Source organism: Meles meles, chromosome 4 (genome assembly GCF_922984935.1).
Source record: "Meles meles chromosome 4, mMelMel3.1 paternal haplotype, whole genome shotgun sequence".
Lineage (NCBI taxonomy): Eukaryota > Metazoa > Chordata > Mammalia > Carnivora > Mustelidae > Meles > Meles meles.
Window position 1 is genome coordinate 82,095,451 of NC_060069.1, and position 20,050 is coordinate 82,115,500.

At 41.6% G+C, this 20,050-nt stretch overlaps 1 protein-coding gene across 5 annotated transcripts in view; it reads right to left on the reverse strand.

Moving 5' to 3' along the window:
- The window catches only part of MME (membrane metalloendopeptidase), a 102,514-nt gene extending 82,779 nt beyond the window's left edge, over positions 1-19,735 (reverse strand). The window contains exons 1-3 of one of the 5 annotated variants that reach the window (XM_046003892.1): positions 19,615-19,735; positions 10,875-11,041; positions 10,105-10,140 (exon numbers count right to left, since the gene is read on the reverse strand). In XM_046003892.1, coding sequence (XP_045859848.1) covers positions 10,105-10,140; positions 10,875-11,031 — 193 coding nt within the window. In that variant the 5' untranslated portion in view covers positions 11,032-11,041; positions 19,615-19,735. Of the gene's footprint in view, positions 1-10,104; positions 10,141-10,874; positions 11,042-11,369; positions 11,437-15,067; positions 15,259-15,317; positions 15,439-15,587; positions 15,743-19,614 lie in introns of those variants that run through there. The other 4 variants (XM_046003889.1, XM_046003891.1, XM_046003888.1 and 1 more) reach the window with 4 other exon arrangements.
- Positions 19,736-20,050: the final 315 nt, after the last annotated feature.

The window sequence follows — 20,050 nt, forward strand, 5'->3', positions numbered from 1 at the left end:
TCTCATCCTAAAAAGTGGGCAGTGGAATAATTTCCTGCCCACAGACATTCCTGAATTATAGTCAGTGATCCTTCCCAACAGTTCTGATCAAGTCATGCTTCATTTAAAACCCTTCCTTCTGTTAACTTCTTGGAGCTATTAGTAGAAGATCCAAACACTTTAACATGCACTACAAGATCCTACACCTGCTCATCTCCGTGCCAACACTCAACACTCCCCCTTCCCATCCCCATTTTCCCATCCCCGTACACACCCTCTATGACATAGCCCTACAGCTATCCCTTTGGTTCCTCCGTCTTGCCAGTCTCCCCCTCACACATGGGACATGGAAATGATATTCCCTCATATGGGTAAGTAGGTCTGAGGTGGGGACTGAGAATGTGCCCGTTTGCAAGTCTGCTGGCTGATGACGATGCTGATGCTGTCGGTCTATGGACCAGACTTTGAAGAGTAAGGATCTGGTTATTCTCCTACTGCAACATGTCTCTAGCTTATTTACTTTTAGGGGGTCGATCCATGGCAAGGGAAGGGCTAACGGTGAGAGTGTGCCTTGGCAAGCATAGAGTAACTATGTATTCAAATCAGTGTACCTGCGCATAGGTCTTGCTTTATAGGAAACTTGGATCTAAGCTCCCATTTCTGACGGAGCTCGTTTTAACTTCTTTACAGGCTGACCTGTCAACCACTGAGCTAAGATAGAGCACAGAAATCAAGGAAAGTGTTAATAAGGGATGACAAATTTTACCTGAGAATATATAGAATGTACTACTCTTTTCTCTGTCTCCCTCCCCTTCCCTGTCTCTTGACCACACTTGCATCTTTAAAAATATATTGACTACAGGGGCACCTGGGTGGCTCAGTGGGTTAAGTCTCGGCCTTCGGCTCGGGTCATGATCTCTGGGTCCTGGGATCAAGCCCCGCATAGGACTCTCTGCTGAGTGGGGAGTCTACTGCTTCCCCTTCTCTCTCTCTGCCTGCTTCTCTGCCTACTTGTGATCTCTGTCAAATAAATAAATAAAATCTTAAAAAAAAATACTGACTGCTTCTTGACTCTCAATAAGTAGCTTTAAACAGTGTATCTGTAACTTGCCTGAAAAAAAAAAAAACCACATTAAATGGAATATATCTGTGCCTTATACCTACGGGGCACCTCCCCAAAGGATGTGTAATGTGAAATGGGCTGTCATTAGTCTTTGCTGTTTCTCTGTGAAATCAGACACTATAATTCCAATTTTGTAGATAAGGAAAATAAAACGCAGAAAGCTAAACTTACTTAATTAAGATCACATGCTAACAACACAGGATGTGGCCAAAACTTGCATCCTGGTTCCCCCACGCTACGTTGGCTTTAGTGGAAAAAGAGGCAGTAATCTTTCAAGAGATTGTGCCTTAATTATTCATAACACTTGCATCTTTTTGAAATAAAGCTTACTATTTAACAGCCTTTCTTCTATACACATCTATGGCTGGAATTTTTCTATTTTCTATTCATCTAATTATTAACATATTGAAATGAATCCAAAGTGGCCTTAGAAGGCCACATAAATTAAATCCTATACAACGGATGAAAAAAAAAGGATAAGAATAATGCTAATGTATCAGACGGCATACAAAGAAGTCCTATAATTACAGGGTAAAAAAAAAAAATTGACTCTTAGTAGTAGGCGAGGGGAAAATGGAAACATTTCATAGAACCCGTATGTGAAACCAACACATTTGAAAGCAGGACTATCCAGGGTAACTGCTCCACTGCAGACCCCGTATTCTGACCTTGATCAGAAACGGCTGGTCCACCGAGCCCTCTGATCCCACATGCATCCCTGACTCCCTCTGAAAGCGAAACCCCGGCTCATGCAAACGCTTCTAAAGTCCGATGCTGAAGTAATTTTAACTTCCTACTTGATTTTCTGTTTCCAAAGACTTTCATCAACACTACTCTCATAAAATCCAAGAATAGACACTCACTCAAATAGAGAAACTTGAGTTAGGTTATTTATTTAGAAAAATTTGATAGCCCTGAAAATGACCCATAATCATTCTGAATTGCAGAAATGGGACTAAACATTTAATAGCAATCTGAAGATCAAAATAAAATTACCTATGGATGGACACTGGGGAGATGACAAAAAGGGATGAGGGTAGTTTGGTTTTGTTTCTTTTTTATTTTTTTTTAAGATTTTATTTATTTATTTGACAGAGAGAGAGATGACAAGTAGGCAGAGCAGCAGACAGAGAGAGAGAGAAAGAGAGAGAGAAGGAAGCAGGCTCCCTGCTCAGCAGGGAGCCCGATGTGGGGCTCAATCCCAGGACCCTGAGATCATGACCTGAGCCGAAGGCAGAGGCTTAACACACTGAGCCACCCAGGTACCCTTGGCTTTGTTTCTTAATGGTTATATTAAGTTACAACTTGCATACTATAAAATTCAACCAAGACTTTTTAACAAATTTATACAGTCGTACAAAACCATCACCACAATCCAACTTTAGAACACTTCCACCTCCCAAAAGCCTCCCTTGACCCATTTGAAGCAAACCCTGCCCCACTCCCAGCCCCAGGCAATAGCTATCCTTGCCTTGTGCCTTTTGTAATTTTGCTTTCTCTGGAAATTTCATATAAAAGGAAATGTATAATATGCCAGCTTCTGTGTCTGACTTATTTCACTTAACATAATGACTCTGAGGTTCACACGTACTGTTGTATGTGTCAACTTTTTATTGTTGTGTGGTATTCCCATTTACAGCTGTACCCTATTTTGTTTATTCACCTCTTGATAGACATTTGGGTCGTTTCCAGTTTGAGCTATTATGAATAACGCCATAATGAACAATCACATAAAAGTTCTTGTGAGGACATGTGTTTTCATTTCTCTTAGGTAAACACCTAGGTGTGGAATTGCTAGGTTGTATACAAAGAGTGTGTTTAAGTTTTTATGAAAATCGCCAAATGCTTTCCAAAATGATGTTTACATATTTAGCTGTGATGTCCTGAGGTATTTTCCATTCACACCAACATGTATGATGGCTCCAGTCTCTACATCCTCACTAACACTTCATACTGGTTTTGTTTTTTGTTTTTTATTTTATTTTTTTTTTATTAAGCCTTTCTAGTGGGTATGAGGTGAGGTTGTGTTGAATTGAGAGACTATATTCCAGTTTTCAGTCAGTCAGAAATAGGCTCAAAAGTAGTCTCCTCCACTCCACCACTACATTGTATCTCCTTTCCTAAATGATCAGAGGAAATGAAATCTTTCAGGATTCAAAGGTTTGGGAATTTTCCCCTCATGATTTTTTAATTTTCTATTTTTAAATTTCCCTTAAATAATCTATGAATATTACCAATTTGATCTTCCTCTTATATGAAAGGGTTACTGGAAAGCACCTTGCTAGCCTATGGATTTGGTGATGAACAGAACAAAAGAAGACCCTCGAACCACAGAGGGGTTTTCCCACACCTCCCACTCTACAATGTTAAGTGTAAAGTTAGGGTCCTCATCCCAGCCTAAGCTACAGTTTATAGCCACTCTCCTTCCCACATAGGTAATTTTCATAGCAGTAAAACAAACCTTAGGATTCCAAATAAGCTCACCAGGCATTGCTAATTTTCTTCCCCTTTAGCCATTTCATTCAACTTACCTATGTTTTCCATGCCTTGGCCATGCATTAGGGGGGAAAAAATGGCAGTGCACTCCTGCTTAAATTCTACCCAGCAGGTAAGAAAACTATGTTACATATGTTTGCATTTATCACATAATTGATTCCCTTCTTGGAAAGGCTTTGATTGACAGATGCTAATTATAACCTGAGAATTTTTAAAGCGAGTATTGCTACACAATTGTCAGGAGAATGGTGTCAGGAAAGCTGCCCAAAGCAAACTGTCACATGCCACATTTAAATTAACAAGGCAGCTTCAGCTGGCTTTCCACTAAGATACCTGCTGTGGACAACCTGCTGTGCTCTTACAGTCCAGAGGATTTTTTCCCACCTTAATTACATAATGAAATAGCCTCATCTCCTGCTCTGAAAGGCTGCCACGCACCAGGTAGCCCTCCAGAGTCCGTCTGATGTCTTTCCTGGATTGATCTAGCTGTGCCACGTTTCTTCATGGAGACTTCCGGGCTGTTAACAGGCAAGAAAGGAGAGAGACCATGGCCAATGGTGAGCCAGGGAGTCCCTGTTGCTTCCAGGAAAAGGCCAGCTGGTGCCAAGATACCTCACCTAGGGCATTACCAGAATCTGACCCTTACAAAAATGATCAGGAATTTGAAGGTTCGTATTCAGAATATGAATCCATTATCTCACCATGCTGACTCTATCTTTCAAGTGAACAGAATGCCTCTTTTCTTTCTAATAATTAAACACTCATCAAAAGTTTGCTTGGTGGGAAAAAAAAAGTTTGACTGGTGAGTAAAAAATTAAAGAGGAAAGGAAATGAACAATTCTGAGAGGTTTCATCCAGGTCTCCATGCTCTGTGAACCAATCTCTCGGGTCTACCATAATTATGCAGTATAGAACCTGCACAAGTGTACGGACAGTCTTTTTCTCTCTCTTGTGCATCATATTGCTCATGTATCTTAACGTGGCTTCTCTATCCCCTGGAGAGTCTGAGACAACACTGTTAATATTTGCTTCTTTAGACCCCTCAATTCCAGGTTGTATTTGATGTGCTAAAAATCACTGATGAAGATGCTCAATGTTCTTAATAAATAGTTGGTTTCTGGATTGAAGAGAGATTTATTTATTCTCCTCTTTCTCAGTGTGGATTTAATTATTTCAACGCTCAGAGAGTCTTCTTATGCCTCTGAGCATTAGGTTCTAGCAGGAGGGGAGGCAATCTGCTTTCATATGCACAGACATAGAGCATTAAAAGTTGGAGAGACTCCTAGTCTCCTCTGAGACAACGTGGAGAAATGGTCATGAGTATGAGTTCTGGAACCAGATGCCTGGGTTGGAATCCTAGCCCAGGTTCGATCATCTATAAAAATAAGATGTAATGGGACCTACCTCACAGGGTCATTATGAGAATCAAAGGTGTTAATACATAAAAACCACTTACAGTAGTGCTAGACACATAAATAATCAGTGGTAGCTATTATTATTTTATTGTATTATGTTCTAGTATTATTCATCTTGTATTCTATTATTATATTCCTCTACAAATCCATGTAACATAACATGCCTTCCCTACGTCTCTGCATTACATTCCTCAATTTATTTTTTTTTATTTTTTAAAGATTTTATTTATTTATTTGATAGAGAGATCACAAGTAGGCAGAGAGGCAGGCAGAGGGAGAGGGGGAAGCAGGCTCCCTGCTTAGCAGAGAACCTGATGTGGGGGTCGATCCCAGGACCCTGAGACCATGACCTCTGCTGAAGGCAGAGGCTTAACCCATCGAGTCAACCAGGCGCCCCTACATTCCTCAATTTAGTAATGAAGAGCCAGCTTGGTGGGAAACATCCATGTGTGTATGTGGGCGCATGTCTGAATTCTTCAGAGATAGCCTTAAAATAAGTAGCTATGGAGGATGTCTTGGTTCCTTCTTACCACTATGACAAATTACCACAAACCTAATGGCTTAAAACAGCACAAATTTACTATCCTGCAGTTCTAAAAAGGGGTATCAATGCAGCATTCCTTCTGGATGCTGTAAGGGAGAACCATTCCTTTCCCTTTCTAGCTTCTCATGGTGGCACACATCCTTTGGCTTGTGGCTGCTTCACTCCAACCTCTGCTTCCTGCACTTCTGGGCTTCTATCTCCTTCTTTGTTTCTAATGCTCCTCCTGCTCCCTTCCCCCTAAAAGAATGCTTGTGATTACACAAGGCCACCCAAATAATTCAGGTTAATCTCCCTACTTTGAGATCCTGAATCCAATCTGCAAAGTCCCTTTTTTCCAAATAAGGTAACATATTCACAGGATCTGGGGACAGGAAGTGGCTATCTAGAGGGAGGCATTACTCCACCTACCACGAAAAGCACTGGATATCTCTGGAGATCATTCAAGCCAATGGGACCTACTCGGAGGTGACTATACTGTTCCAAGGGGACCATGGCAATGTCTGGAGATATTTTTTGGCTGTCTCAAATTTTTGGTTGAGAGGGGAATGGTACTAGACATCTAGTGGATAAAAGGCCAGGGGTGCTGCTAAACATCCTGTAAAGCACGGGACAGCCCCCTCCCCCAACAAAGAATTATCCAGGCCAAAATGTCAACAGTGATGAAGCTGAGAAGTCTTGATTTAAAGCATGTGATTCCTTGAAATATTCTGAATCAGTAAGGCTTCAGCTCAAAGGAAGCCAGTTTCAGGACTTAAAATCACATGGAGAAGTTTGAGAGAACACAAGCAAGCTCATAACTCCATGTTTTTGACCATCTTAGATGGTAAATAAGAGATGAATAATATTACTCATGCTTTAATAGTAGGGTTTTGAACACTGCCTTAACTTGTTATTTGTTAAGTAGTGTTTGTTTTATTTTGGGTTTGGTGTACTCTTTCATACTGATACATTTCATACACACACAAATTATCTTTAGGTATGTATTATAAACATCATTTGTGTCTATTATAGATATTTAAATTTGCAGATGCTCAGATTCAACATACCTAACACCAAATACAGTTCAAGATATCCATGGTCTTCTGCAGTATTTCATTTTTGCCTTAGTATGACTTGACTTCTATCCCTTGACTTCAAAGGTTTGAAGAGTTTGGTTTTTTGTTTTGATTTGTTTTGTTTTCCCCCTGGCTTGTCATTTATTTATTATTTTTTTTAAGTCAACTCTATGCCTAGTAGGGAGCTCAAACGACCCCAAGATCAAGAGTCGCACGCCCTACCGACTGAGCCAACCAGGCACCCCCTGGTTTGTAATTTAAAAGTGTCCAGTGATCTTCTGAGTGGCCCAGAGAGCAACAGGCACAGCCACTGTCTACATGTGACCTGTTGTGATGATGTCCCATCAGGTCATTCCTATTCAGTTTATAGAGCTGGTTAGCCTGTGAGGAGTCTTATAAGCAAAGTATCAGCTGTCTTCCAAGAGCTATATTGGCTTCATAAAGTCAACCTTAGCTCCTTTAAAGATGTTTGCTCATATCTGAGCCTATGCCTGCTTCTCTCAAATGCGACATTCCACTCAAACCCTGGGCTTCATAACCAATGTTTCCAATTAGGGCTGCATCAGCTCTTTGAGGGCAGCGGGGGCTCTGGGAGCCCGTGCAGCACACTGGTCACTTGCACTGACACCCTCATCCACCCGGAGAAAGATTTAAGCTAGAACCAACTTTCACTGAAAGTGAGCACCTTGTCTAGCAATACCTACTTTTCCAATTCTCTAGAATGCCAGGCTTGCGTTTGAATTCTCCCAGTCTTTTAAAGTCATCTAGAACTGTCAAGAGGAGACTTTACATTCTTTTCAACATCTTGCCCCCCCATCTTTCTCTTCCTTTCCGTCCACTGGACTCTGCTCATTCCCCTTCTTTAATACTTTCTTCTGCCCAAGAATTCCCGTAGAATATTGTTAATTTGCAGCAACTTCTAAAAACAGTAGTTGTATCTTCTATGGCAGAAAAGGTTTACTGACTAGCAGGGGACTGTGGGCGTGTGAGCAGGCATGAGTGTGAATACTGTATCCATGAGAGTGTGTTTCATCTTCATTTCTTCTCTCAGGAATAATAGTAACTATAAACCTGGGAGTATTCTAACAGTTTGTAAACAAACAGAGCTGAATAAAAACAGAGTTATTCAGCAACTGACTCTATGTCTACTGTATATGTTTCTCTGCCAAGGAACAGTTTTGGAGCTGTTTTACATCTGGTATGATTTCTAATCTCCCATTAAAGGATACATGTCAAATATGTCTTAATGAATGGAGGTTTGCTAAACACTATTTTAAAAAGCTGAAACCCCATCTCTAAGCAGTAAGTCACATCTAAGAGTCCAGATTCCAGATATCACATTGCTAATTGGGGTAGGTACCCCGAGGGGAATCTGCCCAGATCTGTATGCCTCCCTAGGGAAAGAACTCCATTTCTTCAAAAACAAAATAAAAAAGAAAGAGAAAAATGGAGTAAGAAAGAGGGAAAGTGTGAGAGAATCTAGAGCTTAAGAGACTTAAAAGACATGTCAAGTGTATTAAGGACAGAGAAACTTGGAGACAGTTAGAGGTTCACAGGAGACAGAGACAGACAGGTAAGCAGGAGGTTCTCGAAACAGGAAGGTAATGAGCTTATAGTAAAAGCAGCTGGTAAAGAGAAAAGTGGGGCAGGGTTTGGGGGAGGAGCAAACGGTAACATTGACAAATTGAGCACACACCAACTCTGGAACAGTGACCCTGGACATCTCCCAGCCAGAGCATCTGTGCAGCCATTTCCTGGGGAATAAAGAAACTTCTTTGGTTTCTGGGAAAACCCTTGGATGGGCAAGCCCCTATTAGTATTTTGAGCAGTCAGTGGCTAATGTCCCAATCAGGCCTCCCTCCAATCACGCAACCACATCTTAGGTGTCCTGCCAGCGCACATGAGTTCCAGAATGACTACAGCAATGAAAATCTCAAAAAACAATACAGAAAAGCAAAGGGCAAATATTCAGAACATTAGACTATCACCTAAAATCCCGAGACAGTTTCTCATCATTATTTTGCAAAGGACAATGAAGATCAAAAACCCAGATAAAACCATCTAACAGCAAATGGTTCAAAATCATTTGGGACAGGTTATTTCTCGGAGGAAATGTAAACATTAGAAAGGAGGTTTAGAATCTCCTGCCAAAGGAGACAAGGGGTAAATGCCGTGTTCATATCCCAGGGTGTGGTGCTCAGCTGTGACCTTTCTTCTCCTTGTCAAAATGTCTTACTTTTTTGTACCACAGTCTAACCGATGTGATATCTCATAACTCCATACGCTTTCTCTGTTCCCTTCTCCGACTTTTCTTTTCCCTCCCCTCTAGTTCTCGATGTCTTCTTAAGTCTGGCCCTTATAGCTCATCTCCATTTTGGGAACTCAAATACTCTCAGGGCTTCACCCATTACCCCCTGGACAGATCCTAAATGCACCACCTGAGAGATCTTCCACTCCATCTCTGCCTCTCTGCTGTCTCTCTCCACTTGGGTGTAACCCCTGAGTCAGCCCTCACATGTCCAAATCCATATTAATCACATCTCTCCCTAAGATAAAATTAACCTCCTAATGTCTCTGTCTCTGTGCCCACTGCCACCATTCTCCCGAGTCCTTCGGTTTTAAAACTTGGCCTCATTTTCAAGTCCTTCACGTCCTTCATTGATCAAGTCCATTCCACTGAGCCATCCAATCTCCCTTCACGTTGTCACACAGCTCCCATCCCAGCACAGGCCGGCTCCTCCACTCAGACCAGCATGAGAGCAGCAGCCCCCACCTGCCCACCCTCTCTGGCACACGGTTTCTCACTCAACACACCCAACCCGGCCTTCCTGGAATCATCTTTCAGCTTCTGCCTTACTGAGCGATCCGTCCTGTAAAATTGCCATGTCTCCTTCATTACAGCATCAAGGCTAACATGTGGATTTTCAAAGCTCTCCATCACGTGTCCTTATTTATCAAGCCTGCATAGGCACTGCCTCTCAACAACATGATTTATTCCTGTTGTTCCTTCTCCCTGTACGGCAATCCCTCTTTGGTACCTCCACTTCTAAACCCAGTCCTGTTTCAAAGGCCCTCCCAAATCTCCACTTCTCCACCTCGCTTTACAGACTACATTTCACTCCCTTCTTTGTTCTCACCCGCTCACAACCTGCATCGAGAAATCAACATTAACGATAAGACCACATTCACCAGTTCAATGTGTTGATTTTCTTTCTCCAACCACAGGGCAAGCTCCATTAAGCTAGAGATACAGTTCTCTATCACCCTACCAAACACTCCAGGTATGAAAAGAGTAAATTCTTTTTTGGAATAAACTAGCTAATTAATCTACTATTAGATTTTTCCTTGACTATAAATAAATGAGGTATAAAATAAATGAGGTATAATAAAAGTATAAACAAAGAAAAGTAGGGATGCTTGCCTATTAGCATTTGATTTTTAAATGCCATACATTACTTGCAAAACTTTTAAATTTAAAAGCCATCTTCTTACCTGATTTTATGCAGTCTGATGACTTACAAATACCATCTAGAAAAACAAGGAAACATGCATAAATATTTCCAATATGGTTTTCTAATTTCTCACTACCTTTTGTTATTGTAAAAACTGCCAACTAAATAATCAACTCCATCAAGCAAGAGCTAAGAAACTGAGTATTTTTATCATTGTCAATAGCTATAAATAAATATACAGAAATAAAGTAGGCAAATCCTAAATTTAAAAATTTTATAATGATGAAAACAGTGCATTAATTGTATCATCTCTACCCACTAAGACCTAGGTCTATCAGATTGAAATAATCAGCCCTTTTAGCCTGGTAATCTTTTTTTCTTCCCATTAAGGAACTAATCTTTTCTAACCCTTATTGTGAAAACCTTCTAAGACTCAAATTAGACCTCTTAGATTCCTGTGAGCTCCTTTACATTTTCAATGACACAACAAATTTCACTAATTGAAGTTGGCCATAAAATTGTGCACACCTTCATTAAATAAAATTATACATTAGAATCCTTCTAAAATAAGCATGAGTACACTAAATATACTTGGCAATTAATAACTTAGCTCAAACATGACAGACATTGTACTTTAGTCCGAGTTAATTGTTTTGACATATCGATGTGACATTTTATAAAGGAATCTTTATATCACCATCCTTCAGTGTCCCTCTCCTTAACACATTCATTTGGCAGATGAAAAAAGCATCAGATGAAGATCCCACTCTCGTGTGCAGGTATGTGCACACGAGTGTGGGAGTAACTCACCATCATAGGTTGCATAGAGTGCGATCATCGTTGCAGCAATGACGGTAAGGAGCAGGACAAGGACCGAGAGACTGATCTCCAGGGAGGTCCATCGTTGTTTCTTTGGCCTTGGAGTACTGATATCCGTTATATCCATCTGACTTTCTGATCTGCCCATCACCTAAAATCTGTAAATAAAAAAAAAAAGTCTTTGAATACCACTAATAACAGATTAATAAATAGAGAAAAAGAAGAGGAAATATATGTACGATTTTCCAGAGGCTTAATGTGGCTAAATAAAAGGGTTAATTCATTTTAAATAGAAATAAATTGTTGTTGTTGTTGAAAGTCAGAATTTTGATTCTGAAAACAAAGAGTACAGAGTCAATGAATCTGACATGACAGGTCATAATCAATCCATCTTTCTCTCTTTCTTTTTCTTTTTTTAAAATATATTTATATGTATCACTGATGATCCAAGCAAAATTAGATAAGAAGTCTTGGCTAAATACTCACATAGGACTCGTTTGGCAGTTCATAAGCAAATAACTGCTGCACCATCATAAAGCAAAGTTTTAAACTCACCCTTCTGAACTTTGAACAACATCAAAGGTGAATTTTGTATCTCGCACCAATGGCTTCTTTATAAGCATGGAAATCAATGACTAATACTTTGAGGTTTTGACTAAGCAATAATTTGAAACATGAATACAGATAAAAACAAAAAGGAACAAACATTTTTGATAGTTAATTTTTAGTCTTAAAAACAACTTTTATTTTTACAGTTCAAAATTACAGCTACCGCTGAAGTGGGTATCTATTAACTGGTTAGGCAACATTCCAAAAATGGTCACTTGTTAAGCCCAAAGTCAGTGGTTTACACCCAGGGATGAAAGATGTTACCCTTAATCAATGTTTCTTTGTGCGACTGAAGAAGAAAAAATATAAATATAATTTTTAAAAATTCTACCCTGGAGGTCAGGGTAACTGTTGTTAAGATACTTATTTAATTTGTATTTAAATTAATATGAATACTTCTACTAAGAGCTGACATTTATTGAGTACGTCCCATGTGTCAGTCACTAGTTCTTAGTGCTTTATACGTACTAACTGATTTCATCTTCGTAAGGTGGCCACTAATCTTCCAATTTTGTACTTAGGAAACTGAAGCACAGAAAATTCAGGTAATTTGCCCAACTACACAACTAGTAAATGTCCTTTGCAAACAACACATTTGGTCACTGCTTGAAACAGAAATATATCATCACACAATAAAAGCTATTTTAGATCCTAGTGCAGAAGTTTTGAGGGGGGGAAGGGAAATCAAGGGCATGTAAGCCGAAATAGTAAATTTCTTTATGTTTCTCTCAGAGGCCTTGTGATTTTTTACTGACCATCCACCAAAGCCCAGACTTCAATTTTTCTGTATGACTGTAGAAAAGAGCATCATAAACTAACAGACTAGCTGTTTATGTTTGATACAAATTAAGCATATAATTTAGTTCCTAGATGAAGTGACTGCTCAGAAATACTCCTCAAGTTAAAGAGCTTTGTTGAATACCCAAAATCTCCTGTGAGTGTGTTTTGTGGAAACTGAGGCACAGGATAAAGTTGAAATGGAGTCTATATTTGAAGTGTGGCCTGGAAGATCCCGCTGATAACTAGGAATTTAATCTCCCCAGTGAGTTATTAATAAGTGAACAACAAATGGACTTTAGAGTTCTGGATACAAAGTCTTAAGCATGCCGTTCTCTTGATTACACGAGGCTGTAACCAAGGACAGATTATCAAATAAAAGTATTTTATTAGATCATGAAAACTGTGTCTGCTCAATAAAAGTGGGATGTAATGTACCTGAATGTTAAAATGTCTTACTTAATGGTTATGTAACTCATGTTGGCTTAGTCTCACAGCCCCTGGGGTTATGATATGGAATAGCATTGATCCTGGTCCTTGGAGTTTTAATAGGGATGGTGACTGGGGAAAGAAAAGATGGGACCAAATTTAGTACTTGGACACCATACAGAGAGATTCATAATAAAAAGAATAATTTTCCCAGTTTCCCCAGAAGAATTCAAGAGCAACCCAAACAGCATCGGAATATTAACCACATTTCCCTTTCTGGAGCATGTGTCTTCCTGTTCTAATATTTCAGAAGACAATCTACGGAAGAGTATTTCTCAAAGAATATGATCCACTTCTCCTTTTGGTTCTTAGAAACAGCAATCAGTTTCTCTAGGGCTAAGAACCAGGGCAGCCACAGGGTTAAATTAAAGCTGCCCTTGGGCACCACCAGGCTTCCAACTAGAAAGAAAACTAGTAGGCAGGCATGTCTGTCTTTCTCCCTGCTGTGTGACTTTTTCTTCACATCTCCTCCTTACCCTGGAGATTGGGGTAAGAGCAGCAGGGCTCCCAATGGTTGTGCACCTAAGCCCACAGAAACTGTTATAGGGAAATAAAGGCAGTGACCAAAACTGTTAGTCCTTTTACTGGCATCAAAAGGGTATCATCTTTGAATCACCTGCAAACTCTCCATCTGCCCCTCTTGTAAACGCTCTGCGAAGTGTTTTTTGCTCCTAAGTAACACTTCTGAACAGCACTGAGCAAAAACAGAAAGGAGGCCAGTGTAACTGCCTAGTTAACCTTGTCACTCGTGTTCAGATACTTGTGGTGGATTCACTATTTTCTTGTAAGAAAACAGGGGTCAGAATCTCAAACATCAGGATGGAAGATATCACCAACTCCAGTCACGGAAGAGCCACCTCAACCACACCCAACCGCATTTTAGGGGAGGGAGGGTTGGGGGCAATTGCACAAAAGAATAAAAAAAAAAAATTATAAAGTTGACACTTAGAGTTCCATATAAAGTAGGATATGCCAAAAAATACCTAACACGTTTAAAACACTGCATCTCAATGTAGTGATATGGTCAGAAAAACTTAAACCAAAAAGTAGACACATCCCCAGGAAAGGATAGAGATCTAGGAGATCTAACCCAAAAAGAAATCTGTGAACTTCAGCTTAATAACATTCCCCAAAGAATAAATGATTATTTTGCTTAAGTAGAAACTGCTTTTCAAAGCAATATAACACAGCAATTCCTTTATCAATTGAGAACAGGCATCACTTCATGACAGAGTCAAAGACCCTACAGGATCAGTTTTTTTTAAAGGGAAGCCTATAAACCAAAGTGATTTTCCTCTTCACAGCACTTTTACCACGCTAGCGTTTCTGCAAGCCCCTGAGGGTACACTACTGAAACAGTTTGTATGATGGAAACTGAGGCACAGGAAGCAGGAGAAACAGGTTCCATATTTATAGGCTGTGGCTGCAGAAGCTGAACAGGCTCAAGAGAAATCATTTCCTTTTTTGCCAGGACATTAATTTGTAGGTGTTCCCAGGGCCTGGGGTACGGAGTTCCGGACACCAAGTACCAAGCACATCACTCCCATATGCAGTGTAGCTATTCAACAGAAGTCACAGCTTGGAGTTGAAGAAAGTCTCGGACAAATCTCTGCGCTGGAACCCAAAAAGAACGCAAGAGAGTGCAAGCTGCAAGCCTTCCAAGCTGATCTGCCGATTAGCAGGTTCTAAACGCTGACACCGCAAGTCCGGCTAACTACTTTTCAGTTTAATAAAATTACATTTGCATCACCTATGGGGGAGGAACAGGCTCGATCGAGTGGCTAAAGAGGAATGTTTGGTTGCAATTACCCTCGTTTTCAAATACAAATAGCATGAGACCGATCAGGTGAGGAAACTTTCATCTACTCAAGAACTCCCCTCTGCTCCCGCCAACCAACCCTCGCTGACACAAGCACGCTATCAGCATAAATTATGTAAGAGGAAACTAAGGTTAAGGCAAGATGAAGAGGTGGGATAACGAAAGGATATTCAGGTTAGGAAAAGTAAAAATAGAAAGGTGAGTTACAAATGAGAAGAGAATCCGATAGAAACCAAAGTGAAAACAAACCTTCCCTTAAAGAAAAAGAAAGAAAGAAAGAAAGAAAGAAATCAGTGTCTCTGCAGCCGAATGTCAAATTCCCAGCCCCCAAATCCGTCCCCCTGCAATTCGGCAGCGCTGATCTCGACACCCGAACAGAACTCCCCGAGGCAGAGGCTGCAGGGAGCTACGGCCAGGAACCTGAGGAGTCGCCCCGACATCACTCGCAGAGCCCTCCTCCCTGGTCACCCTCTTTGCCCCTTTGCCTCACTCTTCAGGTCCTAGTTGCGGCTCCTTCCCAGGGCACGCCTCCCTCGCCCACGGCCGCAGGGTCCCGGGCGCTCGGTGGCACCGGACCCGAGCCGCCGACCCTGCTCCGCGCGCCTCCTGGGCAGCCGCTCCCCTGGGTCGGCTGTGCCCGCCCCGTGCCCGTCCCGCCGGCTCCCACGGCCCGCGCGCTCTCGCGCCCTTCGGACCCTTCTCCCAGCTCCCAGGTGCTGGCTCGCTCTCCCGGGACTCACCAGTGGGATTCGGGAGAAGTTGGAGGCGGCTGAGCAGACACATCCCGACCAATGAGCGCGCGGGGCCGGGCGTGGGGAGCCCCGCCGAGCGCCGGTCGGTCCGTGCGTCCGCCCCAGCGCGCCCCGAGCGGCGCGGGCTCCGGGCTGCGGGCGGCGGCGGCGCGGAGCCAAGGCCGGACTCCGGGGAGGTTCCGGGCCCCGCGGCGGCCGGGGCCCCGGGGAGCGAGGGGGAACCGGGCATCCCTCGGACCCGCGCCGGGAGAGACTCACCGTGGCCTCTCAGCAGATCCCGCGCCGGGAGTTGGGCCGCTGCTCCCGCCTGCGCTCGGTCCAGCTTCGCCACTTGCACATCTCCGCGCCCCGCGCGTCTCGGCGCTCTCACCCCCCCTCCGCCTCACCGCCGCAGGACGAGCAAGAGGAGCAGTTCCCTGGGTGACCTGAAGGTTTCCGCTAGGTCTCCCGAACCCTCTCACATCTTGTGTGGGGGCCGGGCGTGCGAGTGTGCGAGAAAGCACCCCCCCACCCCCCCACCCCCCAGCTCACCCTTCCCAAAAGGGCTTTGCCAAATATTCTTGGAATTGCTCAGCTTCGGGGCTTTCAAGAAAACAATACATTGCCTCTACGAGATTGTGTAGTGCGGATGAAGGTTCTGTTGCTCTCCCTAGTCAACCTGAGACAAAATGATTCTCTTCTCGCAGTCTTCTTACGCTCTCTTTCTCGCTTCTTCTCCTCCCTCTCTCCAAGCTTCCTTCCTTTCTCATTTTTTATTTCTCTCCCTTCCTCTTTTTTGTTTTTTCTTTCTTCCCTTTCTTTCGTTACCCCCCTCTCCCTTTTCGTTCTTCTTTCTCCTCCTCTCTTTGCTTTCTCTCTCTAATTTTTCCTTCTCTTCCTTTTTTTTTTTTTTAGTCACCCCAAAATGATGTCAAGAGCTATATTCTGTACTGAAACTCCCCACTCCCACCTCCTGACTCTTGGGAATCCAGTGATGTGTATATCTGAAGACTTGGGGACGGGGAGTGGGAGAGTCACGGGGAAAAGAGGCTACAGTGTATCTGCTCTACCTACTAAAATTAGTTATGTGTCTGGACCCTTGTCATTTTAGTGGAGCCAAGCAGCATACCATTTTCATGTAAGACATGCAATTCCTTCTCAAGGAAGTTTTAAGAAAAAAAAAATACTTTTTGCACAGAGGCGATTCCTTTATAAAAGCTGCCTTTAGCCGTTTAAAGTGTCAAGGAGCTCAGAAGAACTAGACCTCCCCTATTGGCTTTGTTGTTGTTTTGCTTACATGATTTTTAGTTCAGTTATTCAATGCCAAGCACATATGAGTAACTTTAACAGTGATTCCTTTCCTTTTTTGAATGTCTAATTGCAAACACAGAGAAATACACACACACACACACACACACACACACACACACACACACACACTGGGAAAGTCCTACTGAAATACAGGTGACTTTTCCTGAACTTGCAATTATCTGTTTGTAACATCAAGCAACTGACAGATTTTACATTTTTTACATGGTAAAGCTGAAAGGCCGGGAGAAAAAGTGGTACTTGCTAATAGTAAATGGAATACAATGGAGAGACATTTTTTCAAAAAGTTAAAGTAATCATTAAATAATTGGATTAATCTAGGTTAATCTAATATATACGCTTCAAGAGTACTCTCTCCCTATCTCTATGCTTTACTCTTTCTTGGTGCATGTGTTAGATGCTACTTAATCCATACGTAATCCTAAAATACAGATAAAATTGCCCTACAATGAGCATAAGGAGCTTGGCTAAGTAAAAATCATCCAGAACTGTTTCAACTGGAAATGTGAACCCAGTTCATTCTTCTTTCTTTTTTTTAAAAGATTTTAGTTATTTATTTGACAGGCAGAGATCACAAGTAGGCAGAGAGGCAGGCAGAGAGAAGGGGAAGCAGTCTTCCTGCTGAGCAGGGAGCCCGATGTAGGGCTTGATTCCAGGACCCTGAGATCATGAAGGCAGAGGTGAAGGCAGAGGCTTAACCTACTGAGCAACCGAGGCGCCCCTCTTTTTGTTTTGTTTTGTTTTGTTTTTTAAGATTTTATTTTTAAGTAATCTCTATACCCAATGTGGGGCTTGAACTTACAAATCCCAAGATCAAGATTCCTGTGCTCTATGGACTAAGCCAGCCATGGACCCCTAAACCTTGTCTATTTTGATTCAAATGCTGAGTTACTGGTATCCTCATTATACAGAAAGGCCTGAAGCATAGACAGGTGAGCTACTAAAATTCACTGTGTGAAAACCTAGATCTTCTAACACTCCAATGCTTAATTTTTATTACTGTTCAGTATAATTACCAAAATGTTATTTCAACCTTACATAATCAACAGTGAACTAAAAGGAGTTCAAAAAGTCCTCTCTTTTTTTTTTCCCCAGGTAGCCAGTCCTCAGTTCCTTCATAGGGATCCCCATGTATTAAAAATGTAATACATTTCCTCTGATTAACATAATAATGAATGTTGGGGGGGGGCCATGGCCAGAATAATCCCCAAATTTGCATATCAACAGGAAATGCAAGTCAAACTCATGCCTGATCTTAAGATTTCTATTTAAACTTTTCAAGCTACATTTTGTTTTCCAATTTGCACAAAAATTTTAAACAGGAAAAGTTCTTTTGTAAGGTAATAGAATATCCTTGCAGTTCATGAATATCTTATTACCAGTAAAAAATAAGGCAGTCTGATTTGTGTATCGTGCCTCTAAACTTATAGCTGAAAGTTGAAAATAAAGGTGATTCATTTAAATTCTTTTAAAAATTAAAGATTTGTTAATGAGAACTTTTCAGACTGTTCTGTTATAAGCATATATCATAGTTTTATTCCTGTCTTGTGGCTTGAAGAAAAACTCTAGAGGAAGTCAATTTAAAGATCCACTCTCGGTAAGGGTATTTTACAGGAAAAAAAGAGTGGATACAGAGTACACAGCAAAGGAAAAATGGCATGGTTAGTTATCGTTAGACTGTCTTTCAAGTCAAGTCAAGTCAAGTGTCAGGTCAAGTGTGTTTCCCACAAGAAATCTAATCTCATTAAAGTTTACCAGAAATTTAAGGGTTTTATCAAATATGCTAAATCCCTTCCCAGAAGGAGGTTATGCAAGTCTGAGAAGATTTCTCTTTTAAGGGATCTAATAAAAAGCCCCCAGGTTTGATGAAACTCAGAAAACTGATATTTACAGAGATTGTCCAAGGTCATGCAATTTGGGGAGTTATAAAAATGGAGGAGAAAGAAGTCTGCCCAGCTACCACACCTAAGTTATTAAGAATGGAATGCTTTGGTTCAGGCAAGTTGCAGAATAGATCCTTAAAAGCTGATCTTATATGCAACACTTATAAATGCTTGATAAAAGTCTTTCTTTTAAAGGCCCTCTAAATGCACCACTGAGCCAGCAAGAAAGTGAAGGAAAAGCCAAAATCGTAGAATTCAGCCAGGAATTCAGCAAGGCTTGTAAGCACTAAAAATGGTGCTGCCCAGGGGCATCAGCCTATCTCTGTAGGCCTCACCAAACCTAGCGCTGCAGTTTTAACAGGACTTAGAAGTGCCAGGGACTTCTTAGGGAGCAGGTGAAAAGTCAGGTCAGAGACTCCTACATAAAGCTGAGCCCACTGAAAAGAAACATCTGCAGTGCAAAGGTGAACTAGAAAACAGAAAAAACAAAACTCGAACTCCATTCCCACTTCCTCCCTTGCCTCCCCACGCCAAACATAAATGTTTGCTTTTTTCAGCTTGACTTAGGTAGGTGTATTTAGGCCAAAAATCTTCTGGTGAAAATTCATAACCAGACTTCAGATGGACAGTAGGGCTAGGATTTAAACTAATTATGTGGCATGAAAATTCCCAAGTTAAAAATCTATAATAAAGTGGTTCCAGCGAGACTATGCCAAACAAAAACTGAGAGAATTATTATTATTACTTAACTTCACTAAAGGAACTTACTGAGTTTATAAAACAAAATGATACTGAAGTAGGGAAGCTGAATGGTCTCCATTTTAGAACGGCCCCATCCGTCTCTGCTGTTGGTCTGCTGGGCCCCATTTACTCATGTTCCGTAATTTGCCTCTGAGTCAGCCAAAGAAGCTATATTCCCACAAGCAAGAATGTGAACCGTTCTCTGAATTTTGTTCTAGGCCCCAAATACCTGATAACACCTAAGACGAGCCAGATCCCAAACATTTTCCAAACAAATCTCAGCTCACGCTGGTATCAATACCCCTATCTTCAGTAATTTGTGGAATGACACCTACTGTTCACCTGACACTCACCTTTGATGGGAGCCAACCACGGGTTCCTGAAGAAACACGTACCCTAGACCCTTTTCCAATATAAACCCCCTAGTCCCTAGCAGTGATGAGACTCATTGTCCTTCCGTTTCTGAGTCTCCCGGGTGTTCCATTTGCTATTCTCTGTCAGTCACCCTATTCAGTAAACTGTTTTCACTTTCTCGGGTGCACATTTGATTTCTATTCTGTGTGAAGCCGAGAACCTTCTTGATAGGTCCTGTGGGACCCTCCCCTGGGTTTGTCGACTCAGCTTGCCTGCGTTAATACTAGATAGATCAGATATTAAAGAAGGAGTGGTAAGCAAAGAATATAGTAGCAACATAGGTAAATCTAAGCAAACATTTGACTAACAAAAAAGTCTGGGCATACAGATGGCCAACAGACACATGAAAAGATGCTCAGCATCACTCATCATCAG